This window comes from Naegleria gruberi (genome assembly GCF_000004985.1).
Source record: "Naegleria gruberi genomic scaffold NAEGRscaffold_9, whole genome shotgun sequence".
NCBI lineage: Eukaryota > Heterolobosea > Eutetramitea > Acrasida > Naegleriidae > Naegleria > Naegleria gruberi.
In genome coordinates this window covers 338,356-363,638 of record NW_003163318.1, presented here as the reverse complement: position 1 = coordinate 363,638, position 25,283 = coordinate 338,356, and the positions used below count along the sequence as shown (strand labels likewise).

General features: G+C 31.4%; 12 protein-coding genes across 12 annotated transcripts; 8 read left to right on the top strand and 4 right to left on the bottom strand.

Annotated features, from left to right (window-relative positions):
- Positions 1–369: 369 nt before the first annotated feature.
- On the top strand, positions 370–2,678 carry NAEGRDRAFT_57229 (uncharacterized protein; the record flags this gene model as incomplete). The annotated part of the gene is made up of 1 exon (XM_002680558.1): positions 370–2,678. One exon carries the CDS (start codon positions 370–372, stop codon positions 2,659–2,661), a length of 2,292 nt encoding a protein of 763 aa, XP_002680604.1. The 3' UTR covers positions 2,662–2,678.
- Positions 2,679–2,684: 6 nt separating this feature from the next.
- NAEGRDRAFT_64210 (uncharacterized protein) lies at positions 2,685–4,232 on the bottom strand (the record flags this gene model as incomplete). Its single annotated transcript, XM_002680412.1, has 2 exons — positions 2,685–3,656; positions 3,696–4,232. The coding sequence occupies 2 exons, from the start codon at positions 4,230–4,232 to the stop codon at positions 2,685–2,687; spliced, it is 1,509 nt and encodes a 502-aa protein (XP_002680458.1).
- A 332-nt stretch (positions 4,233–4,564) lies between these two features.
- NAEGRDRAFT_78701 (WD40 repeat domain-containing protein) lies at positions 4,565–5,825 on the top strand (the record flags this gene model as incomplete). Its single annotated transcript, XM_002680557.1, has 3 exons — positions 4,565–4,710; positions 4,766–5,253; positions 5,291–5,825. 3 exons carry the CDS (start codon positions 4,565–4,567, stop codon positions 5,806–5,808), a joined length of 1,152 nt encoding a protein of 383 aa, XP_002680603.1. The 3' UTR covers positions 5,809–5,825.
- NAEGRDRAFT_64208 (uncharacterized protein) lies at positions 5,810–6,712 on the bottom strand (the record flags this gene model as incomplete). The annotated part of the gene is made up of 1 exon (XM_002680411.1): positions 5,810–6,712. The coding sequence occupies one exon, from the start codon at positions 6,710–6,712 to the stop codon at positions 5,810–5,812; it is 903 nt and encodes a 300-aa protein (XP_002680457.1).
- A 1,951-nt stretch (positions 6,713–8,663) lies between these two features.
- NAEGRDRAFT_64207 (uncharacterized protein) lies at positions 8,664–9,407 on the top strand (the record flags this gene model as incomplete). Its single annotated transcript, XM_002680556.1, has 1 exon — positions 8,664–9,407. The coding sequence occupies one exon, from the start codon at positions 8,664–8,666 to the stop codon at positions 9,405–9,407; it is 744 nt and encodes a 247-aa protein (XP_002680602.1).
- Positions 9,408–10,517: 1,110 nt separating this feature from the next.
- Positions 10,518–11,630, top strand: NAEGRDRAFT_46909 (uncharacterized protein; the record flags this gene model as incomplete). The annotated part of the gene is made up of 1 exon (XM_002680555.1): positions 10,518–11,630. The coding sequence occupies one exon, from the start codon at positions 10,518–10,520 to the stop codon at positions 11,628–11,630; it is 1,113 nt and encodes a 370-aa protein (XP_002680601.1).
- Positions 11,631–12,065: 435 nt separating this feature from the next.
- On the top strand, positions 12,066–12,677 carry NAEGRDRAFT_46908 (uncharacterized protein; the record flags this gene model as incomplete). The annotated part of the gene is made up of 1 exon (XM_002680554.1): positions 12,066–12,677. One exon carries the CDS (start codon positions 12,066–12,068, stop codon positions 12,675–12,677), a length of 612 nt encoding a protein of 203 aa, XP_002680600.1.
- Positions 12,678–13,688: 1,011 nt separating this feature from the next.
- On the top strand, positions 13,689–14,309 carry NAEGRDRAFT_46907 (uncharacterized protein; the record flags this gene model as incomplete). The annotated part of the gene is made up of 1 exon (XM_002680553.1): positions 13,689–14,309. One exon carries the CDS (start codon positions 13,689–13,691, stop codon positions 14,307–14,309), a length of 621 nt encoding a protein of 206 aa, XP_002680599.1.
- Positions 14,310–15,280: 971 nt separating this feature from the next.
- On the top strand, positions 15,281–18,529 carry NAEGRDRAFT_57228 (uncharacterized protein; the record flags this gene model as incomplete). The annotated part of the gene is made up of 2 exons (XM_002680552.1): positions 15,281–16,033; positions 17,207–18,529. The coding sequence occupies exons 1-2, from the start codon at positions 15,911–15,913 to the stop codon at positions 18,527–18,529; spliced, it is 1,446 nt and encodes a 481-aa protein (XP_002680598.1). The 5' UTR covers positions 15,281–15,910.
- Positions 18,530–18,641: 112 nt separating this feature from the next.
- On the top strand, positions 18,642–20,264 carry NAEGRDRAFT_78700 (uncharacterized protein). Its single transcript, XM_002680551.1, has one exon. The coding sequence runs from the start codon at positions 18,790–18,792 to the stop codon at positions 20,233–20,235; it is 1,446 nt and encodes a 481-aa protein (XP_002680597.1). The 5' UTR covers positions 18,642–18,789; the 3' UTR covers positions 20,236–20,264.
- Positions 20,265–20,319: 55 nt separating this feature from the next.
- NAEGRDRAFT_64201 (uncharacterized protein) lies at positions 20,320–21,291 on the bottom strand (the record flags this gene model as incomplete). The annotated part of the gene is made up of 1 exon (XM_002680410.1): positions 20,320–21,291. The coding sequence occupies one exon, from the start codon at positions 21,289–21,291 to the stop codon at positions 20,320–20,322; it is 972 nt and encodes a 323-aa protein (XP_002680456.1).
- Positions 21,292–21,551: 260 nt separating this feature from the next.
- NAEGRDRAFT_64200 (uncharacterized protein) lies at positions 21,552–24,749 on the bottom strand (the record flags this gene model as incomplete). The annotated part of the gene is made up of 1 exon (XM_002680409.1): positions 21,552–24,749. The coding sequence occupies one exon, from the start codon at positions 24,747–24,749 to the stop codon at positions 21,552–21,554; it is 3,198 nt and encodes a 1,065-aa protein (XP_002680455.1).
- Between the last annotated feature and the right edge of the window lie 534 nt (positions 24,750–25,283).

Below are 25,283 nucleotides of genomic sequence, written 5' to 3'. Positions count from 1 at the left end.
ATTCCAAACTATAAGCAAGTATGAGAATAGCCAGATCTATCGTTCAATGATAGTAGCATCCCTTGCCGAGCTATGAATGGTAATCTCCCATCCACAATGATAGCTGTTGTGAATTTTTTAACACTTCAATCATCAACACTGTTATGGTTTCTTCAATTTATTTATGTAATAAAGTCTAAACATAATGATGAGGAGGAATTGATCTAATTGGAACATGTTCCTATTATTGCTTCATTCCTAATTAAATACTAATGAAAACATTCTCTTATTGTCCAGCAAATAATAACAACTCAACTGTTTGTTGGTTGAATATTAAATTTTAAGAGTTGAAAAACTTCAAAAAAGTTGAAGAAGAAAATGAAAAGAAAAATGGCTCCACCATCACGTTCATCAACTTCATCATCAAACAAATCAGTGGCAGCTAATCCACCAAAGAAGGTGAAAAAATCTTCAATTCAAGGAGAACGTTTACAAAGTTCCGATAATATTACAAGCTCAATTTTATCATGTTTTACAATTTCCGAAGTATTAAATGATTATTCATTAATTTCCAAGAGATTTTATCAAACAAGTAAAAGTGAAAAGTTTTGGTCTGAATATAACATTTGGGCACAAATTGAAGATCCACCTAAAATGTTCTATGCCAATCTTTATATGAAATGTTTTGGTACTAAATGGACAAATTTAACATTATCTAATGAAGCTTTATTATCTGAAGCTTTTCAAAGAAAGAATAATCAACCATTGCCAAGTTTTTCATCTTTGAAATCATTGACAGTTGAATGGGAATTTGAGGATCAAGTTGAGGAAAATGAAAATGAAACAATTTTGACTAATTTAATTGATTTGATTTCTAATAATCCAACTATTAGAGAATTTAATTTAAAGATTGTTGGTGATCTCATTCCAAATTTGAAATCAAATACCATGTTAAAAGATTTAGAAAATAAGGCAAAGGAAGGAACTTTCAATTTCACAAAAGTTCAAGTTAGTATTGGTGGTCCATTAGAAGAAGAAAGAAAGAATTTTGTTTCTCAATTTATTGCACATACTTTGAATTTGTGTTCTGAAACTGTTGAATCATTGACTATTAGATCTATTAATGGTATTGACGCATTGAATTATTTACAAAAGATTAGTTATTCCAATTTGAAACATTTCGATATTAAACTTGTTGAAAGAAATGAATCAACAAAGGAAATGAATGAAGCTGTTAAGGAAGTAATTGTTAATAATGCTGATCACTTGGAATATATTCAATTATTTAATGATGAAAGAATTGATATTATTGCACTCACTAATACTATTATGGATTTATCAAAGAATAACAAATTGCAAAATTTAAAGACTTTGATTATTGGTGGTACTGAATTGAAGAAAGCAACCAATTCAATTGTTTCATGTGAAAATGCTCTTCCAAACCTGGAAAATCTTACTGTTAAGGATGTTAAAGCTGGTAAATGGTTGGAATCTCTCTTGAAATCTACTGTTACTTCATCAAAGAAACTCAAGACTCTCAAGTTGGGTAGTATTTCTCCAGAGGAAGAAAAGGGTTATCTTGATTCTGCTATTGAAAATCTTATCATTCCACAATCATTGAGAAATTTGTCTTTCAAGAGAACACCAGTTTCTGATAATACCCTCAGAAAGATTTTCTCAAAACCTTTGCCTAATCTTACATCACTTGCTTTTGGTACTGAAGATCTTAATTATTTTTATTTGGAAGATGCTAAAATCAATCATGAAACTCTTGAACATATTGTGAAACTTTGTCCAAATTTGGAAAATTTGTGGATTAGTGATTCAAAGATTAATCGTTTATTCACAATTCTTGCTGAAAACACACCTAATTTGATCAATTTAATGTATTTATGCCCAGAAATTAGAGGAAAGGAATTAGTTTCCTCAGACTGTAAGAAAGTTTTGGATAATTTAGTTTCTTTTGATTTATTTATTGGCTGTAGTAATGATGAATTGGCTAAAATACTCAACTATACACCAAACTTGCTTGTACTTTCAATGTCATCTAAAAATTTATCTGGACAAGTAATGGAAGTTATTTCTGAAGCTAAATGTGTCTCAAAGATTTCTGAAATTCTTCTCAATGATTTGTTCTATAATGATCAGCCACCATGTATTTGTGATGCTGAACTTAGCGAGTTGAAACACCAAAATTTCAAGATTGCCAATGTTTTCAAAAAGTTACAAGCTCTTGATTTCAGTATTGGACATCATTTAATTTCTCTTAAATTATTGACTACAATTTTATGTTATTGTCCAGCATTGGAAGATGTTAACATTAATGGAAGGAATCCTCTTGAAGGAATTGATTCAGAAAACTTGTGTTATAAGGAAATGGAAGAACTCATTGCCACTGTAATGAAGAAGTCTAAGAAGCAAGATGAAATTGATGAATTTACTTTCATTGAAGCAATTACAATTCCAAGAATTATTGAGCAACTCAAAGTTTCTAGAAAACTTTCAGATAAAACAACCGAGAATTTGATTGACCAATCTGTTGCTCTGGTGAGTGGAGAATTTGCAGAAAGAGTTGAATATCAAGCTCTCAGTTTACTTCACCATTTATTATTGAGCGTTTTGCAACCAAGTGAAGGAGAAGATGGAGAAGAAGAGGATGAAGAATGGGAAGATGATGAATAAATCTTAAGTAATAATTTAATAATTTAAAGTTTGAGTATTTTGGTATTGTTTGGAAATTCTGTTTTGGCAATTTGTGGTGTAATTCCACAATTTCTGACACTTAGACAAGTGAGAGATTTGACTATATTACCCTCTACTGCTGTCTTAATACCCTTAGTTGTTATTTTGGTGCTATCCAAGTCGAGTAAAGTCATGGATCCACTCTTAGCGATATTCTTTATCACATCATCATTGACATCTGTACCTGCCAACCTCAATTGCAGTAAATTTTCGTTTTTAGCAATATTGTCAAATACCTCTGGTGTAAGGCCATTATTTTTGCTTAGATCCAATTGCTTGAGACGATCCAATTTTTCAATTATTGTTTTGGCAATTTCAGCACTCAAAGCACAATCCTCCAGAATTAAGGAGGTGAGAGTCTTTACAGTTACAATTTCAATAGGAATTGATGAGCCACTTAGGTTGAGGTGAATGAAAGGTCTTGATTGAATAATTTTTACAACATCAGTATCTTTGAGTTGATGATTTACAATATCCAAAGAACGAAGAGCTTTTAGCTTTCCATAAAAATCCATAGGAATTGATGATCTCAAGAGGGTTCTTGTTAACTTCAATTCCCTCAAAGTATTATTATCAGATTGCTTGTTGAGTAAATGAACTAGTCCATCATAGTCAACCCTAGTTACTTTCAAATTCAAGGTTTCTAATTTTGGATTTCTTTGAATTAAATATTTCAAGCATCTATTATTAAATGAAGTATTTCCACTAAAGTCAAATCCTAATATTTGCGAGAAACAGAATAAAACTGTTCTTATTTGTTTTGTGTTAAGAGGTAACTCTTGGTCATATTCATAACAGGATTGAATTGCACAATCAAGATTAGACCAAATACGGAAAGGTCTTCCATGTTTAATTTCATCATCACTACAATCCATAATGTCACTACTTGAGCTACCAGCAATAACACGTTTTCCGTAAAGTAATTTTGTGATATCCTTTGTTTGTTAAATATTATGATTCAGAAAGATACCTACTCTCCATGTTTGAATTAAAGTAATATTTTCCTTCATAAAATCAGGAATCAAGTTCTTTGTATCATTCTTACTTTCATTAACTAGTTGATTGTAATCATACACAAATTGTCTATTATTTTGATGGAAAATACGTTTCATATAAGTACCAAGAGGAAAAGAAATAAAGCTTAAAATCTGTACGACTATTTCATCAGGAAGAAGATGTTGAATTTTAGCAAAATTACTAGCAAAATCATTCACAAAGTAAATTTTTGTACAATTAGGCATTGTTGTTGTTTTTGGATCTTTCCCAGTTAAATTTTCTACAATAAAATACTTTTCATGATTGAAAACTCTTTTCTTCTTTTTCATATATTGATCAAATTGATTCGGAGAAGTACTATATCTTGTTGGTGGATCCGATTGAATTAAAGATGAATTATTTGCATTATTAATACCCATCGGAACGGATTGATTCGAGGAATGATTTGTTCTTCCAGATGTTGATGATGATAAATTCGCAACACCCGATGATTGTTGTGGTGTTGGTTGAAGCATTTTTTTTGGAGGGAATCCTATTATTAATAATTATAAAGTAAAACTAATATGTTTGTTCATCAATTATCATAGTTATATGCTACTACACTGATGTTGTATCAATATTTAATAATTATGTAATTATTATTTTAATATTTTTCAAAATCATTTCAACACTATCCGATAATTTAATCCATCTTCATGTTATTGTCTATGAAACCAACAATGAATAAAGTTGTAGTTGTATGAGTTTTTACATTGGAGTGCAATTTTGTTCATGAACATTTGCACACCATCACCAACAACAACACAAATTAAACCAACAACAATAAAACATTGAAAATTTGAAAAAAATGTCGTCTTCAGAAGAAATTAACAACGCTGCTGCTGTTGAAGTTAAAGCACCATCGGTCTCTAGTTTACCATCATTTGCTGTATCAAAGGAGGAAAAATTAGTTGCTTTGGCTGTTGGTGAAAATATCTATATTTTGGATGAAAGGTAGGTTTTTTCAAGCTTGAAGAATGTGTATTGATTGTATTTTAATGATGAAAAGCCTTTCAACACAATTAATCCATCATAAATTGGAAAAGTCAAGTGTAAAAGCAATGCTTTTTGAAGGAAAATATTTCATTGTTGCTGGAACTGAAGACAAAGTTGTTCATGTTTTTGCTTTGGAAAATAACAATACTTCTTTAAAGTTGATTGGTAAAATTGAACTTATCAAGAAGCCAAATTGTATTGCTATTCAACCAACCAACAAGGAATTGTGGATTGGCGACAAGTTCGGAGATGTTTATATTATTGATTTATTGAAAGTTTTTGATCTCAATGCTACTACTCCAAATATCATTAAGAAACCACCACCTAAAATGGGTCATCTTGCCATGTTGACAGGTTTAATTATTGGAGACAAGTATATCATTACTAGTGACAGAGATGAAAAGATTAGAGTTACAAATTATCCTGAATATTATTTGGTTCATAATTTCTGTTTGGGACATACTGAAATGGTTTCTTGTATTTGTTTGGCAACAGAAGATTGTAAGTTTTTAAATTTAAATATTTATTGAACTTTTAGTGTTGGTTTCTGCCAGTACTGATAGAACTATCAAAGTTTGGAAGCACTTGATTGATGCTGATGAAGCTCTCAAGTTCAGTTATGATTGTGGCGAAAACAACTATCCAAATGTATTACAATCAATTACTATTAATGGAGTTACACTTATTTTGGTTCTCTATGAACAAGCTGATTATATTCAAGTTTTGCATTTAAATACTGAAACAGCTACATTAACACCTAAGTGCAATATTCAATTGGGTAGTGAGATTTTGAACTTCCAAGTTTTTACACAAGAAGGCAAGACTAAGATTAATTTATTTACTTCTTCATCTCCAAATGTTCATGTTGTGAATGTTTCCCTTTCTGGTGAAGAATTGAAATATGAAACAACTACTTCATCTGTTCAAGTTTCATTCAACAAGGAAGATTTAGTTTTGGACAATATTTACTCTAGTTTAATCCGTAAGATTGATCAATCCTCAAATAAGAATGACAGCGAGGAAAAGCAAAGCAAAAAACAAAAGAATAAAAAGTAAATTATCTCTTTGTTCTTTTAGTGTCTGAATTGTAACTTTCTTCTTCATCATATTCCTCAATGATATTTTCATCATCATCAAACATCATTAATTCTTCCTCTTCTTGTTTAACATTAGAGACAGGTGCTTGATTTATGACACTTGTGTTATTTCTTGCCACATTTTGCTGATTTTGATGGCGTGCAATATTCTCTTCTATTTTCTCCTTTAAATCCAACTTTCCACTTCTTTTAGCTGCTAAATTAGTCTTGAATACTTTCTTTGCCTCAATCATTTCTTCTACACTTCCACCAAGAATTGAGATGCATTCTGGAATTAAAAGTAAAATACCTCTCCTCACTAAAACCTTTGTTAATTTAATCTTACATCCAAGTGGAGTTTTCAGAGAAAGGCTATCAAGTGGTTTATATTCTACAGCTTGAATATTATTTACATGTCCATCACTCAAAGTAAATTTCAACATTCTTCTACTATATGATGAATTGGTATAATCTCGTTTTCCTTTAGATCCAACAATTTCTGTTTGAAGAGCATCAGTAAACAGGGCTTCTCCTTCTTCAACATCTTCATTATTTTGTGGTACTAATTCCTTCATATCAATTTGTTCAGTTGTTGGTATACCAATATCCCAAATATCATTAATTTGTAAAACAAAAGGACCATTCAATATCTGACCATGTTGTTCTTCAATATTGGAAAATAATTTAAAGTTTGGGGAAGGTTTCATAGCACACTGATCATAATCGGAACATAAAAATTGTTGATAAACTGCTTCTTTCATACCATTGATATTGGATCGTAGATGAGGTTCTTCAATCCCGATAAATTGAACACACTGATCCACCCAATCATCCAACACATTAATTTTCAAATTGTTTAAATGGCTCTTGATATTTGCATTCATTTTTTTTAACGTTCCAAAATCCAAACTTCCAGTTTTTTCACGATTATTAAAATTTTCTCAAAAACAATCTCCAAGCTTGAAAACCTTTAAATCTGAAATTTGGACCCGACTTATTTACCATTACATATTGAGTGTAATTTGGCTTGAACACTAGGATTACAATTTCTTTGGGAGTTTATTTAATTTTATTGATATATTTTCAGGCAACAACTGGAGGAGTTCTTATTATGCTATCCTTTTTGTTTTTGCTGGTTGGCGAATTGTAATGATTGTTAGTGGTATTAATAAAGGATTAGTTTGGTTTAGAATAAGATTTCAAACAACTGTTATTTATGTTTTTTTGTTTGGAGAGGCGTTTATTGAGTTAAGAATTGAGAATTAAGGTTGATAATGTGTCGGGGTCTTGGCGCAGTTGAAAAGACTCAGAGCATATTAATTTAATACTAGGTTCTAACAATGGGTGGTTGTTGGTATCGCTTACTTTCAATAATAATTTATTTTCAATAAGGTTTTGAATAAAAAGTAAACAGTTTGGGAAAATTAACCCTAGTTAAGAAAAATAAATAAAAATTTACCTTGCCTCAAAAAAATGTTTAGTATCTAACCCTCACAAATGCACCAAGTTATGCAAAACATAAAAACGGCTGCAGAAAAACCACTCACCAACCAATTGATCCCAACAGTGTTGAACAACATCGATCATCTCTCCACACAACAATTTTCTGATGATAGTTCTATTGGCTACATTATTGCCTATTTGTTTGTTTGCGTGTACCACAACAGAAACCCAGAAGAGAAGTGGTTGGGCAAAGCTAAAACAGAGTTTGAGAAATATATCAAGACAAGCAAATACAAAGAGGAGTTTTTATTTTTGAAAGCATGTTTTGAAATGGTTGGTTATTTTGAAAACAATCCAACCCATAGGCACTTACAGTCTATTGTTGATTCTTTTTATACCGTCAAGGATGATTGTACCAAGTTGACAAATATTGGTGGCGTTTATCTTTTGCTATTTTTCAACCTATTCCATAGAAGCGGATTGAGTAGTATTACAAGTTCTTACGCTGAGAAGGGTTTAAACTACCTTATCTCTTCCACATTCTTTGATATTTCTGTTCTTATCGAAGTTTACTGAGATAAAGTAGTGTTTCTTGAAAACAACAATTGAATAAACTAATAATAGAAAGTATGCTCAAAAAAATTGTCATACTATGGTCCCACCCTTGCCCACCCTCTATTATTATTAGTTTATTCAAATCAAAGGTTCTAACCTTTGTCCTTAATACTTTAGAATGTGATTTTTTAATCAATCCTCAAATATTTTCTCAATTGATTGAAAGATTTCACTCTATTTGTATTATTGAAAGATGATTGTTATCATCTTTTTATCTTTGTATTATTATTTGATATTTGACATCATTTATTGATGTTTTTTATCATGATTGGTGATCTAAAACCAATTGTTGGTGATCTAAAACCGACAGATCAATTTTATGTTGATTAGAAGGTATCTGATACCTTTCCCTTACTATTAGTAAGGCAATATGTACTGAACATACCTCTTTTCTCATTCTCGTTTTGATTCGTAAGTGTCAAGACGGTTGAGTAGGTTTTTTAATTCTTAACTTTTTGGTTTTTACCGATTTTTTTTTCCTACAAGAGTAGGTTTTTTTATATGGGAGTTGTTTCTCCAAAAAACAACTTGGTTTATTGTCAGATTGCTTTAATTTAGTTTAGTTTTTGCTTTTTGTTAAGAAATCATAGTATGATTGTATTGATTAGTTTATTTAATTTCTGGACCTGCTGAATAAAGCTTAATGCCTAAAAACAGCAGTAACCAGGCTACAAACTACCTAAGAATAGGTAGAAGTTGTAGTGTGAGCTTTATATCCATTAGTTTATTTATTGTTGGTTTTCTTTTAAGAAACACCAACAATATGTTCTAGATAAAATGATAGTTCAAGTATTGGGTTATTACTTGAGATACCCTAATTTTACAGAATATTTGGGAATTATGGAGCGGATGGTTTATTCAATCTCAACACCAGTTTATAGAAGCAATTTGATTGATGAGCTGGATAAGCAGATTCTTCGTTTACTCCCAAATAGTACCTCCAAATCATTTGAACTGTTATGCAAATGGAGATTAGTTGTAGGTGGCTTTAATATTACCATTAAAAAAATTGTAGAATCAGAATCAGAATTAATCGTAATTACGCAAACAGACAATAGAAATGAGATTATGAGAATTGTGGTTGGTTTGGAAGCAGAATTCATAAGTGTTGAGGAAATTGGAACTTTAATTCTCAAATTCGAACCACTGGATAATGAATGGAGATTTAGGATTACGTTTGCTCTTCTCTCCTCATTTGAGCTTGAAGATACCCAAAAGCATTTAATTGGTAATATTATGCTTCAAAATTTACGCCCTTATCTTGAAAATATTGACAGTCAAGGTGTTTTGCTTGTTTTATCATCTTTGGACATTATTCCACAACTCTTGAAAGATAATAATGTGTGGATAGAGTTAGTTCATCAATATCAATCAGCAATTAAGGAAAAGTTTGATAAATATGAGTGGCTTGATGACGCAGCAGAATACTACAGTCAAATGTATAATGTATCAAGGATGTTATGCATGTCATCAAAAGATCATGAAAATATTTATCAGTGGGAAAGGGATGTGGAAAGATAAGAGACCTATGTCATGAAAACATGCCAGAACCAAGTTATGATTAATATTTTCAAAAAAAACAATCAATTTGTCTCCTAAAATGCATGGTATGTGGTCAAGAAACTATTCTTTGAATAATCAACGTGTTTACTTTTCATCGAATGTAATAGTCCAACAACTGGTAGAGTTGGAGTAAACCTTTAGAATATCTTCATCGCTTCTCAACGAAGAATCTATTAATCTGTATGCTCTAACATCATTACTCAAGGCAATCAACACAATTTCCTTGTCTCTCCTCCACGTTGGATCTACAAGGCAGACCATTATTCAAAGCTTCCACAATAATTTCTCTATCCATCACCAAAGAAGGATCCTGTGTGAATTGAAGAGCAAGATTATGTTGTTTGACAGCTTCCAATACTAATTGTCTTGATTTAAATTGTGTTTGTGCGAATTGTAGCACTGATCCATCATATTGAATTGCTTTTGTTACTATTTCCTCGTTCTGGACTAAACTCTTTTGAAGAGAGGGTGGATTCTGTTGAATGGCCATTTTCACAACATCGACGTTTGCTCTGATTTGTGGGGAGAAATATTGCAATAAAAGACCATTTCTTGAGACAACTTGTTGAGCAATATCGGTTCGAATGACTTTAAAAAGAACGTCAGGATCATCCTTGAAATTCTCTGTAGCTTGTGTTGCAATTTCCTGAGTAATTACCTCCCATTTGCCAAAGGCAGGCAACAACTCGAGGGGTTCTTATCATGCTATATTAATCTCTACAATTTGTGTATTTGACAAAAAAATGTAAGTGTTAATACACTCTTATGGGTTTCACAGTCCTTATTTATCTACACTCCAATGGATCTATCACAATCATAATACTTTCTTGTACGAGGTAATTGGGGAACCAAAATAAATAATGAATTAATTACAATTGGTATGTTTATTAATTCAGAGGAAGATAACAAGGTAAACAACGTGTTAAAAATGTGTGGCTTCTCTGTGTTTACTTTCGCTGGCGTTGTCAAAATTGTTCTATAAATACATCCGTACAAAAAACACATGGTAAAAAAAATGTTCAAAACAACACCGTACCTATTAACAACAGCACACAACATCTCCCACCAATGTCCTTCATTCACTACAATCCACTGGATGGAACTTCACCAAAGAAGAAGCAATTAACATTGGATGAACTGAAGTCCGTTCTTCACTTAAGCCAAGAGCAAGCTGCTAAAGTACTTGGTACATCTTCTTTCAAACTTCGCTCTTTATTCAAGAAGCATAGAGAGGAGCTTTCTATGGTTAGATGGCCAACACAAAAGGCTAGACAACAAATGCTAACCAATAACAACAACAACAACATCATAGTGAAGGAAGAAGAAGAATTTCCTAGAGATGAAAATGACTTTCCAATCTTTAAAAAATCTCTCATATACAAGCAACAAATCAAAAAGGGCAATAATCCATTCACTTCTATTGAACCTAAAATATTATATCTTCCTTCTCCACTTGAAAATAATCAACATAATGTTAACCATGAATCAATTTATTCCGGTTATACAGATGATGATAAGATTTTCACCTTTAACAAATATGAACTACAAGATTTCTTACATTTTTTGGAAATGAAAAGATTGGAAAAGGATATTTGTGATCGTATGATTGGTAGAGTAGCAAATGGATTCAAGAAAGTTGTATTCTGTATGCCAGTTTCAAAGTGTACCAGAAATGTATTTACCAGTTACTTTGATATGTATGGAGAACATTGTACAATTAGAAGTAGAAAGGTTCTTGGATACGATTCTATTGGCTGTTTTACAAAAGGAAATGTTTCAAGATATGTGTTTGAATTTCCATATTTACCAACATTCGGAAATGGACGATGGACTTTGAATCAATATAGTTTAGATAATAATAATTATGAATCGGAATTTGAAGATGGGGAAGGAATAACAATATTCAACGATTCTACATCAACAACAAGTAGTACATCATCAAATGATTTCAGTTTTCCAGTTATCGAAGACAATGATTATTCATTTTTAGGAGAGGAGTTGAATGAGTTTAATGAACATTGCAATAGACAATTGGAATTCATGGAAGGATGGGATCATGTTCGAAACATGGTTTATAGATTAAGTGTTTCTCATAATTCAATCACTCAACTGGTTACAGTTTCATTCGGAATGATTTCTTTGAAGTTGTGGTATGATGGAACCTATAAAGAAACATTTTAATAAAGTATAACATTTAATCTATCACTTCTATACCATCATTATCACTTACATCAACAAGTTCAACAATAACATTAATCAACTTCAACTTCTGTTTCACCTAACAAAGTATTTTTTGACCCTGCAGTAAAAATAAAAAATTTATTGCAGGGTCAAAAAAATGCTTAAACAACCCAAACGCAAAAAACAAAAACAGGACCATCAAAACACAACTTCATCAATAACAACAACATCAACCCCAACAACATCAACAACAACAACAACAACTTCATCGATTAGAAAGTGTATTGTTAATTGTATCAATAATCAAATACACTTTTCTAAATCGGAAACACTAGTAACTTTATTAAAAGATTCAATGAATAAGAAGGAGTCATCAAATGAAATTTGTATTCCAGCGATATTAATGATGCTGTAGAATGCTTTATTGATTCAGGAATGTGCAATTTAAGTAATTATTTGTGGAGAAGTGATGATGATAAGCAAGTTTCAATTATAGAAAGAACTCCTATGAAAAGTTCTAAAGTTAATGAGTCATTTATTATTGATTGCAGCCCGCCAACAACAGTTCTTCTTAACAAACCAAGTACCACTACCATAATTCCAACCAGTGACGAAACTTTGGTAAATAGATCTCCATCAACCAAAAGAAAAGTAGATGCAATTAATGTGAAGGAATTATCAAAGAAAGCTGTTAAAGCTATCAAGACAGATAATGAACAAAACGATTATACTATGTCAGAAACTTCATTACTTTTACAAGAATTAACAGATATTCTTTCAGATAGAGAAGAAAGAGATGCTTTAAAAAGAAAAGTTGAGCTAGAAGAAGGTTTTTATGAGTATTGTATGCAATTTTATCAAAAGATTATTACAGAAAATAAGAAAAAGATGGAATTGTTAGAAAACCAATTCGGTGAAATAGAGGCATTATCTATTAAAGTATCTTCCTATATCACTAAAAGACGAGAGAAACTAGAAATACAAGATAAAATAGAACACGCTGCTATCAAAGAAGAATTGAAAAAGCTTTTTGCAGAAGAAAAATAAACTATTTTCATGACTTTACATTTATTTACATTTATTTACGTTTATTTACATTTATTTACGTTTATTTATATCAAATAATTACAAATAGTAACGTCTTTTTAAGTTTATTTACGTTTATTGAAATATTAACGTTTATTTATATATATTACTATTTGTTGAATAAATTAACAGTATTTATTATTAATAAAACCTAGTTTAATGTTTAATCATAATGAAGCAAACAATTTGTATTAAATAATAATCATTTGATACATAATAATACATAATCTTCCGGCATGGAATAATAGGTGCCTGCAGTATTTATTTTTAAAATACTGCAGGTATTAATTATCAGCCGAGTTTTTTTGTACAGCCATCGCTGGGAGGTTTTTACCACCCTCTCATTTTAACACCGCGTATCTTCCTCTGCAATTAATTTAAAAACTTACGGAACTTTAATAATTCCTTAATTGTTAATTGACCAATTTTGTTCACTTCGGAATAAGAAATAATCATAAGGTAGGAGTAGAAAAGCCAGAGTCAATGACCAGATTTTCCGGTCTCTCATCCAAAAATAAAATTTTAAAAATTAAAAATAGACTATTTTTAATTCCGAAATTAGAAGTAAAAACCAGACCGGAAAAGTCAGACCGGAATTTAAATAACAAATGGATTGATTAACAGCAACCAAGAAGAAGAGGGGTAGAAAACCAAAATCCTTCTCTCAACCAAACCAACAACTTCATCCACTCAAATCTCTCCTTCTCAACCACTTGCTACATACAATGAATCCAACAAAACAAGCAAATTTAGAAGGAGGGAAGGGAAATTTAGAATTTCCTTTTAAATGAATTAAATAAAATGTTTATTTTTAGTTGTCGAACAAAGTTCCAGACTCGAGATTTTCTACTCCTACCAATCATAATGTTAAGTATTAAAAATAGACAACAATAATACGTGTTTTATTCCGAAGTACAATAAATTGATCATCAACTGCTTCATAGAATATCAATTCTCAAAAAGAAAATCATAATGATGAAGATTAATCAACAACAATTCAAAACAACAGTAATCATTTCAAGTCTACTTGCAGTACTCTTCATTGTTTATTGTTTGGATATTTCCCTTATAACAGCAGAGGAAGAGGTACGTGTTGAGAAGGAGGGACAATCAACAACACCATTACCAGATCATGATCAATCTGGTAAATACTCTTCCTCATCAAATCCTCAATTAAATATTAAAACAGAAGAGAAATCTAAAAAGTTATCAAGGAAGAAATCAAAGAAGAATATTTGGAAAAATGTTATGAAAGGATTGAACCAAGGATATCAGAATGATTGGTTTGATAATCAATGGTTTCAATCATCACCTTTTTCTAACTTTGATGAATCTTTCAATTCCATGAGAAGAAGAATGAATAACATGATGAGAAGATCAAACATGTTGCCTTCCCTCTTTGATGATCATCAATGGTGGGAAGATTATACCAATTCTTTCAATTCTATGAATAATAATGCTCAAAAGAGTATCAGCTCTTCATCTTCATCATCAAGTGAAAGTTCTTCAATGAGAGAAACATCTACTGATAAGCCATTGAGACGTAGAGGTCCAATTTCATCTGTGATTAGAACTATTAATCAAGATGGATGAGCTCTCACTTGATATTAATAATATTCCAAGAGATGTGTTTGAAAAGAAAGATATTGAGGTAAAGATTAAGGAAAATTCACTTGGTGATTTGATTACAGTTAGTGCTGAAAAGAAAACAGAAAATGGTCATTTCCAATTCTCTAAATCTTTCAGATTTCCAAAGGGTTCGCTTGATTTGGATAAAGTTAAAGCAACTCTTTCAGATGAAGGAACTTTGAGTGTGAAAATTCCAAGAATTGATGAACCAGAAATTAAAGAAAGAGTTAAAGAAATTTCAATTGAATGACATTAACTGAAACTATTGTCTGTACAACCAATTTCGTATTTGGGTCAATTGGTTCAACGGTTTCGTAAATTTCCACAATTTCTGAAACTACCTTAGTAGAAACACTTGCTTTCAATCTTGTTCATTGATATCCTTTTAACAATATTTGCCAACTGCTGTAACCAAATTGTCCCTTTATACGGAAAGACAGTAAACTTTTGGACCATTGGATGATGGTGAAATCATAGAATGTTCTGTTTCTGTCAAGTTTATTGAAATAGTGCTTTATCAACAATAGATTTGTTTTTTTAAATTTATCCACCCTATCCCTATACTTTTCCTTTTGATCAACCCTTGTCTTTAGCTCTGTTTTGTATTGGGATTTTAAGCGTGTAATACATTCTTCGACTGACCATCTAGTCTTAATCGACGGGTCTTTCATATGCAAAATAAGTTCTATTAAAAGGTCATTAAATTATTCCCTTGTAGAATTAATATTTTTGGAATAGTTGATTATCTCACCAATAGTGCATCCCAATTATTCTTTCATTTGTTCTAAAAATTCATGGTTATTAATTACATCATGGAGTTTCCTTTTTTTAGCCTTTGGTTCAGTCGTTGGATGATTTTTCGTAGCTCTTCAGCTGGATCGAACATGAAACAATGACTTTTTTTAAGTTAAAATATTGTTAAATTGTTGGCGGTTAAAGTTCATCTAAACATTGAACAACGGAATTGTCAAATTTATTTCAGAAGAAATAGAAGGAATAATTAATGAAATAGGACACTCGGATTATCTAGATTATAGGATAAGTAATTATGCATAATGAATCACCTTTATTGTGATCAAGACTTTAATTCATCAAAAAAGACCAACCCTGATTCCGAATACACTCTAATTTAATGGTCTTATCTGCTTGCAAACATAAGACCAAAAAGAAGAAACAAGAAAATAAAAGTAAGACAAAATAAAGCCAGCATGATATAAAGAAGTGGGCTAAAAACGGCCTTGTAGTATTGATATTCATCATATTTTGGATTTCCAGGTTTTTCATACATTACCTTCTTCCATGTAATTTTAGAACTTGTGGATGGTGTTGTATTCACTTCAATGTAGAGAGAAATAATCTCATCCACTTTTAGTTTTGAAAGATTGGATGTGGCCATGGTTGTTGCTCTCGTAACTGTGTTATTGCTGTTTGGGTTTGTAACATTTTCTATTTGGAATGGATAGAAATCAACCATTCGAACAATTGGATAACATTCTGTCTCTCTTCTATAGGTTTTACAATTATTGAAAACATTGACAATTTTGGCTGTAATCTTAACATTGACAATGTCGAAGAATTCTTCCTGTAATTTATCTGCAGTTGAATTGACAACTATTGAAGCAATGAAGAAGGAACAGGCTGCAAGTAGAGTGGCGCAACACAAAGAAATGCCGACCACAAAAACGATGGTAAATAGTTTGCTCAGTTTTTTTGATAAGTAAATGTCAACCGATGATTATTTTGTTTCTCTAAAAAGGAAGGCAAACTGTTGTAATCTAGTCGTACCTTGCTAATTATACTAAACATATTTGAAACTATTTAGAACAATCTCATTGTAAACAACAACTTTGGTATTGAATACATATTTGGTCAATCCCATTCTACTGTTCATTGTTCTTCTTTTGCCATTTTTACAATGCGAATGATAACTACGATTTTCGCCAATGAGATTTTATCTGTAAATCGCTTACTCTTTAATACCATATCCCCTGAAAGTCTTGATCATTTCTTTCATACAGGTTGACGAAAAGTCCGTTTCCATTTGTGATTAGAACTATTAATCAAGATGGATGAGCTCTCACTTGATATTAATAACATTCCAAGAGATGTGTTTGAAAAGAAAGATATTGAGGTAAAGATTAAGGAAAATTCACTTGGTGATTTGATTACAATTAGTGCTGAAAAGAAAACAGAAAATGGTCATTTCCAATTCTCTAAATCTTTCAGATTTCCAAAGGGTTCGCTTGATTTGGAAATACTTAAAGCTTCTCTTTCAGATGAAGGAAAATAAAGCAAGAGTTGAAGCAATTTCAATTCAATAAAATTAACTGTAAATATATTAATATATTATTAATATCTTTACAACCATTGTCGTATGTTTTATAATGGCAAATTGACATAAATATACTAATTTGGACTAGCTGTCATCCATTTAGGGAATTGTCATCACAAGTTCATTCAAGAAAAAAATGTCGCCATTTAACAATCTCTTCTCTGTTCTTCAATTAATCAATAATAACAATCAAAACGCTAGTAGATGTCATCCTTCACTTATGAATACGCCCTGGAGCAGGGAATCATCAAATGCAACTTTAAATTATGGACTTTGTCCAGACACTTATTTTTCCTTCGCAATTACATTAACGTTTCTAATAGTTTATTTGATAACACTGGTTTTTTCATTGTTGGGAGTAATATGGAAGAGGAATAGTAGTTATGTTAGTGCTAGGAATCCAGTTTATTTGTTTTTTACTTTGGGAGCTTCGATTTGGTTTGTTGTTGTGTTGACATTGAGGAGAATAGTGTCGAGCAAGACATTTCCATGTGGTTTGATGACAATTGGCTTCTTTACATTCCCACAGGCGATTGCATTGCCATTAATATTTAGATTTATGAGAGCTTTCTTCATGTACAAGATTAATTTAACCAAGACGAAACTATTTGAATCGAATACAATTGATTCAGAATCAAAGAAACATGAATTAGTGGATCAACAATTAACATTGGAATCTATTGAAAGCTTACCACCAAATAGTGGAGCAGAACTTGTCATTACAAAAATGGATTCATTTCAAGTACATGGAGTCAATTTACAAGAAGTTTCCAATACTATCAAAGGAAATAATGAGCATCAACAACCAGTTGAAAATTCATCATATCATTCTGATGGAGGTTCATCTAATAGAACATCTAGTGCCAGTACTGATGATTTAGATAATGACACTATTTCAACAACATGGTCAGCTGCTGATGTTAAAGATATGGCTTCTCTAAAAAAGGAAATGAGAAAATTACAAATTTACAATTTTCTAGTCAGTACAAAATTTATGGGAACAGTTTATTTATGTTCATTTATATTTGGATTTATTATTTGGGCCATTCTTGGAGGAATTGATGAAGCACTCAATTCCAATTCTAACAATCGAATATTTGTGGTTGAATCGAGTATGTTTGAATTCAGACATGGATGTTCAATGACTTTCTATACTGTTCTAACTATTGGATTGGAGGTAGTTGGCTATGTCATTTTGGAATTGATATTTCTTGCATTGTGTGTTAAGGCAGATAAGGATACGTGGGGAATTAAGAAGGAATCATTTATTGTAACCATAGTTCAATTACTCTCAGCAATATTATTTATTATATGTGGAAGTATTGAGGTAATATCTGAATTGGTAGATTATTATGTTCCCTATGGGTTTTTCATTTGGGGTTACATGTATTTTGAATTATTTATGTGTTGTACAATACCAGTAATTCGATCAATTTATTTCGATTACACAAAATTGAATTCCAATGAAAGTAATGAATCAAATATTGAAAAAGTTTTGAAAAATAAGAAGATGTTTAAAATAATGTTGGATTTTGCAAGAAGAAGTTATTGCACTGAGAGTTTACAATGTTGGAAAGATATTCAAAGATACAAAAGGTCAACCAAAAACAGAAAAAAGATTGCAAATCACATTTTACAAGTGTACTTATCAATTAATAGTCCCCTAGAGCTCAACATTCCAAAAATTGAACAATGTAATTCTGAAATAACTTCCCAACTAACTGAAAAACCACCTGCCAATCTATTTCACAAAATTCAACAACATTGTCTGATTGACATGACCGATTTATTCGAAAGATTGAAAAATTCCAATACAGAATTTGCATCCTTCATTACATCTTTGAAAGATTAACACTAATTGACCATTCATGACTTGAATGATTGAAATTCTCCATTCCTCCTCCACTCAACTTGCATTTTGATTGCAAATTCCAAAAATAAAATTCGCCAAAAAGCAAAAAAATGAAAAAACTTGCCGCACGATTCTTAGCAAGAAAATTGAAATCAGCTCCAAGTTTTTCTTCATCATTGATAATTCATCGTCCAATTGTTGGAGGAGGGCGATTTGGAGGATCTTTGAAATCATCATTATGTGATTTCAATGTTCCGAACATGATTAATAGAAAAGGCTTTCATATTTGTATTGTCAATTCAGCAAGAAAGAAACAACCTGCTTTTACTTCATCAAATTTATCTAATGATGATAGTAAATCTAACAATAATACAGAAAAGCCTTTAGAAGTGAATTCTACACCTCTTGAAGAAGAAAAGATCAAAACAAATGTTGATGAACAAATTACATCACCATCATCTACGAATGAATCATCTACAACAACACCACCAACCACATCAACAACAACAACACCACCACCAATAACAGAATCTAATATTGGTGAAACACAGCAACAACAACCAATTGTTACTAATCCGACATCACAAATTCGTGATCCTGTTCCTCCTGCTGTGGTCAATCCTGAACATCACTTTTACACACAAAAAATTAGAAATTTAGCCAATGAATTGGATATGATGTTAAAGAGAAGAGGTTATTCAACATTTAGAGTTTTAGTTACAACATCACTTGGTCTTGCTGTTTTCATTTTCTTATTTAGTGAAGATATTAAGAATTTCTTCAGTCAACATGGTGCTGATGTGGCCTCTAGATCTTTAGGATCAGAAAGTGTTCAAATGAGTGCAGAAGTACTCAGTAAGGCAGTAGTTCAACAAGTATTAAGTGATGCAAAGACTACTGAACATGCTGTCAATTTTTTGAAAGATTTAATTTCTAGAAAGGAAACTCAACAATTACTAGTTACTCTTTTATTACAAGTTCTTCAAGATCCAATCACTCAAGAATATGTTTCACAATTTGCTAAAGAAAGAATAGCGTTATACCTTTTACGAGACGAATATACTATACAAGTAGCTTCAGAATTTGCTTGGAAAATTATTGATAAACCAGAAACAAAAGATCACTTGGTTATTTTATTGAATAATGCACTTAAAGATGAAGCTTTCAGACAACATGTTGCAGACCTATTTGCCTCTGTAATTTTATATGATGTTGTAAAACAAAGTGGATCAGAATTGGGAATGCACACTGTTCACAATGTAATGGATGATCAAAATGTTCAACAACATGCTGAAGTGTTTGTTACTGGAATTTTGTCCAATCAAAAAGTTCGACATGATGCTGGATTTGCTCTTTGGGAAGCTCTTAAAGTTTCATTAACTCCAACATGGTTCTATCATCCACCACCAAATGCACCAGAACAAACATCTGAACAACCTGCACCTGAAGGAGAAAAACCAACAGAAGAAAAGAAACCAGAAGAAAAACCAGAGGAACAAGCTGCTATAACAGCATCTACTGAACAACCTGCTGCTCTTGAATCATCTGAAATTAAGCAACCATTACAAATTACTCAAACAACTCTCCCATCAAGTAATCCTGTAATTCCTGATGTAATTGGTATTACAAGTTTAGATAATAGTGGAGCTTCCACTAAAAAGAAGTCAACCTCAACTGAGATTGCTGTTGTGAATAATTCAAAATAATGTAAATACAACTATTTATTCTTTTATTTACACAAATGTACATTTATTATCTTACATATTTGGAAATCAAGTAATGATTTTAATTTACAAGGATGGTTTGATGATTGGCTTTGATACCTTCTTACATGTCTTTCTCTTGATACAAATCTTCTTCTTGATTGACTTGCAACACTTCTTCTTTCCACCAACCAACTTAAATTTCTTACAAATCTTCTTTCCCTTTGAACGTTTCAAACACTTCTTATAATACTTCTTCTTGATACATCTTGGAGGAATAATAATTGTCTTGGCACAATACTTCTTCTTTTGATATTTGACACATTTGGAAATAGTCTTCTTGTGCTTACAGAACTTGAAGATCTTATGCTTGGCACAGAAGAATTTCTTCTTAATGAGACAACACTTCTTAACAGATTTTCTCTCCTTACAATATTTAACCTTCTTATACTTGGCACATTTCTTTGCCCATGAAACAATCTTGCACTTTTTAACATATCTACATTTGGCAACCTTCTTATTGTAGGAATCAACAGTGTACTTGTCACAAATCTTCTTCTTTTCACACTTCTTGATTGGAACCTTCTTGAATTTCTTACAGACCTTCTTAAATCCCTTCTTGAAACACTTGTTGATAATCTTGTGTTTGGCACAGAATTTCTTGAAACCCTTCTTAACACAAATCTTCTTAGTTCCATAAGAATCGCAAACTTTCCAGTACTTCTTCTTGGCGCATCCAACAATCTTGTATGCATGTAAGACACACTTCTTTGTTGGCTTGCTGTACTTGTCACATTTGGAATATTTCTTATGTTTGAGACATTTGCCAGCGCCAACAATTGCATATTGATCACAGACCTTCTTTTGACCAACGAGTTTATGTTTCAAACACTTCTTAATCCACTTGTGCTTTAAGCATTTTCTCTTACAAACTCTTGGCTTGTGATACTTGTCGACTACGACAACTGGAGGTTTAGTTTGATAGTTGTCACTTGCTTGAACTGAGAGGATTGCAAGCAAGAGTAGAATTGCAATTGAAAAGATTAGATTCACTTTCATTTTTTTGTTTTTGTTGGATGGAATAGTTCAACCAGGATGGTGCTAATTTAAACCATTTCGATAGTTTTTCATTTGGAACAAACCAAAAAAAGTTAGATGTAAGGTTCCATATTTGGATGGAAAACTGATTTCATTAAAGAAACTTGACTGATTCAATTTTCAAATAATTTACTATTCAAATAGCAACTCAACTTTCAAGTATTTGCATTTTCTCAAAGATGAATAAGGATGACAATGTAAGCAGTATTTGATTCTGTCAATTAAATTAAACCTTTTAACTTTGGATAATATCCTAATAGTCCTTCAATATCAATACAGTCATGTAAATCAGTTGTTTCACTAATAATTTCTGTCTTGTTCAATCGTTTAAGGAAATCAATGTTGAATCTTAATTGATAATGGGCATACATTAGACTGTTAATGTTAATTTCCACACATTGGGTCATAAATTCTTCATCACATAACAATTCTTGAGCAGCATAGTCTAGGGCGTTGTAATCATGTCGAACAGCTTCCAGAACTAGTTCTCTATCACTTCGTATTTCAAATGAGCCATAAATAAGTGGATTGGATGTATTTTTCTCTGATAAAAAGTTTTGAACTACATTCCACATAATTTCTCTATCTTTCATGAAGCAAGTGGCTCCAAATTCAATAGAATTTCCATCATTTTTGACAGCTGTCAAGACAATTTCTCTGTCTAGCTGATATTCAAGTGGTACGTGATTTAATACCTTTCCATTTGTTGCAACAGATTCCAAAACAAATTCTCTATCATTTTGTAATTCTTCACTTGCATAAATGAAAGGAATGCTGTCAGTTTTCATTGCTTTCAGTAATATTTCCCTGTTGTTTTTAAATTCATTTTTAAATTCCTCTGAAAGGTAAACTATTGTTTTTCCATTACTTTCCAATGCCTTCAATACTATATCTCTATCTCTTCTCCATTTGAGTGGAAGTAATAATATATTGAACTTGGCTGGAGACAATTCCATAATGAATTCCTTGTCAATCAACTCGTGTGGCACATGTAAAATATTATCCATGTCAGCATTTACAGCCTTAATAACAAGACTTCTATTCCTTTTTACAGAATCAGGTACATAACTAAGTGAATATCCTTGTTCAACCACACATTTCTCTATTATTTTCACATCAATTTTGTTCATCATTTCCTTATTTGTGGCGAGAGAATAGGTTAATTCTTTTGATATAGCTTTTTCAAATAACTCTTGATCTTTTCTTAAATATTCAGAAGCAAATTTCAAGGAACGAGAATATGAATTGATTGCCTTTTCCACAACTTGTCTATCGCCTTTCAATTCTTCTGATGCATGTTTTAATAACTTTCCATCAGCTGAAACAGCAGTCATGATAATTTCCCTATCTTGACAAAGCTCTTCTGAAATGTATCGAATGATTCCAGCATTTACCTTTGCAACCTTCAAAACAAAATCTCTATTATTTCTCAATCGATCACTTGCGTACTGGAAAAACTTTGAACCAGTATCAGAACAAGCTGCCACCATAACAATATCTTCATCATCTCTAAACTCTGAAGCATATTCAAGATTTTCTGATTCAATTTTGCAAGCTTCATAAACAAGCTCTCTATCGAATTTTTCCACAAGTACATGCTCTAAAGAACATGAGTTTCTGACGGCAATTAATGCTAGCTCTCTATCACTACGTAGAGATTTGGAGGCGTACTGAAATTCACTTCCATTTTGTTGAATAGCTGTTAGTACAATTTCCCTATCGTTTCGAAAATCTTGAAGAATATTTTCAATAGATCCACATCTCTTTACATAGTCTAAAATAAGCTCCCTATCCTCCTTTAGTTCATACCCTATAAAAGAATAAGTATTAGAGAATGAGTTTCTGATAGCTGTTGTTATTATTTCTCTATCATTTCCAAATGATTCTGGCGCAAATTGCAACACATAGGCATCCCTAATAAGAATGTCCTCTATTATCTTTCCATCACTTCTTAATTCCTCTGATAAAAACTCAAAGTTATCAACACTACACATTAATGCCTGAACAGCAATATCTCTATCAGCACGCAGCTCCTCGGAAGCCATCTTTAAAGCGATAGGATAAATTTTCACAGCTCTTAGAATGAGTTCTCTGTCATTACTCAAACTCTCAGGAATTAGGTCAAGAATTTCCTCCCCATGTGGTAATAAATCGAATAATAATTTTCTATCATTCTTAATATCCTCACTCTGTACCTTTACAAAGCAATCAGGATCTATCTCTATTAATTTCAAAATAAGTTCCTTTTCTATTCCGTGATTTAGTGCATATTTAATATCCTCACTGTAATTGGCAAATTTTTCTACCAATCTTAGATTAAATTCTCTATCGTTAGCCAAAGGATAATTACAATTTGTAATATAATCAAGCACTCGAGATGCTGATGAAGCCATATCATAGATAAAATCAGCATTATCTCTAAATCTCTGTGAAGCAGCAGAAACAATGGACAAATCTTTTCTAACTGCTATTGAAACAATTTCATCATCATCTTTGAAATGATCAGGTGCATATCTTAAACTTTGTGAACTTGTCTTTATAGCTTCTATGGCTATTTCCCTATCAAGTTTGAGATGGCCTGCTATATAACAATAACAATCACCCTTCAATTTTACCATTTCTAGAACAAACTCTCTATCACTCTTAATCTCATCAGATGCATATTGCATTGAAATTCCTGAAAAGTCAATAGCAGCAGAGAGAATTTCTCTATCATTTAAAAACTCTGAAGGTACATATTTCAGTGCCAGAAAAAAACTTTTCACAGATATTAACACCACCTCTCTATCGATCAAATGTTCTGGTACAAATCTAATAGATGAACCTCTCCTTTTAACAGCCTCCAAAATAATTTCCCTCTCATTCTTCAATCGTGTAGATACAAATTCTAGAGAATTGGCAAATTTCTTCACCATCATTTTTACAATTTCCTCATCGTCATGAAATTTGTCGAGATGTTTGAAAAAGCTACAAGTACCACCAAGTCTTTCCCTTGCAGAAACAATCATCCTCTTCACAAATTCTCTATCACTTCTCAATTCTTCACTCACAAACTCTATAGCATTTACATTTTTTTTAACAGCTCTCATTACAATTTCCTCATCATTTCTCAAATTTGCAGAAGCTGCTTCCAGAAATAATCCATTTTTACTCACTGCTTTAAAAATTGCCAATTTACAATCATTATCAGGAAATGGATATTTTTCAATGAATGTGGAAATGGTTTCTAATCGGTTTTCTAATAATAATAGATGCTTATAAATTGATTTGTTTTTTTCAATTCTGGCAGAGGAAATTTGTTGAAAATGTTTAAATATTAATTTATCACAATCATGTTCATCATCATTATCATCATCGGAAGTATGATGATCATCACTTATTGCAACAATTAACAAATCAGTGAAGGAATGTTTGGGCATTTTTTTTTATTGTTATTCGAAATAATTGTAAACTTATTCAATTTTAGAATTGTTTCTAATAATCTTCTTCAGAATAAGGTGATTGTGAAACAGTTTGCATGTAAATTTGTAAATATATTGTTGAGGATTAATTGCATTAACTTTCTTCAATTTGCATGAATTCGTTTCAATACAAATTCTAATGGCAGTTTGAATAACAGTTTCGTCTTTAATACAGATTTCTCAATAGAATCTCGAGGTGTAATAGTGTTAGAAAGTGAATTATCACTTAAACTAACATGAATTCTTTCTTCAGTTTCAGAATAGATCCTCTTCCAGACTTTATTCTCTCTGAATAATTAATTTAAATATTGCTGGTGGAAGAGTTGTCTATTTTTCAAATGAATGTTTGATTATTTTTGAAAATTGTTACAATAATTAGTCAACAATACCAAGTCTTATAGAGAGGTGTATCAATATCAAGTGTTAAAACACCAACCATTCTAAGTTTACAACCACATAAACTTGCAATTCTCATATCATTCCAATATTTTA

What these genes read in the sequence shown, in the direction of transcription:
- NAEGRDRAFT_78700 (XM_002680551.1), top strand. Translation starts at nt 18,790, where the DNA reads ATGATTAATAGAAAAGGCTTTCATATTTGTATTGTCAATTCAGCAAGA.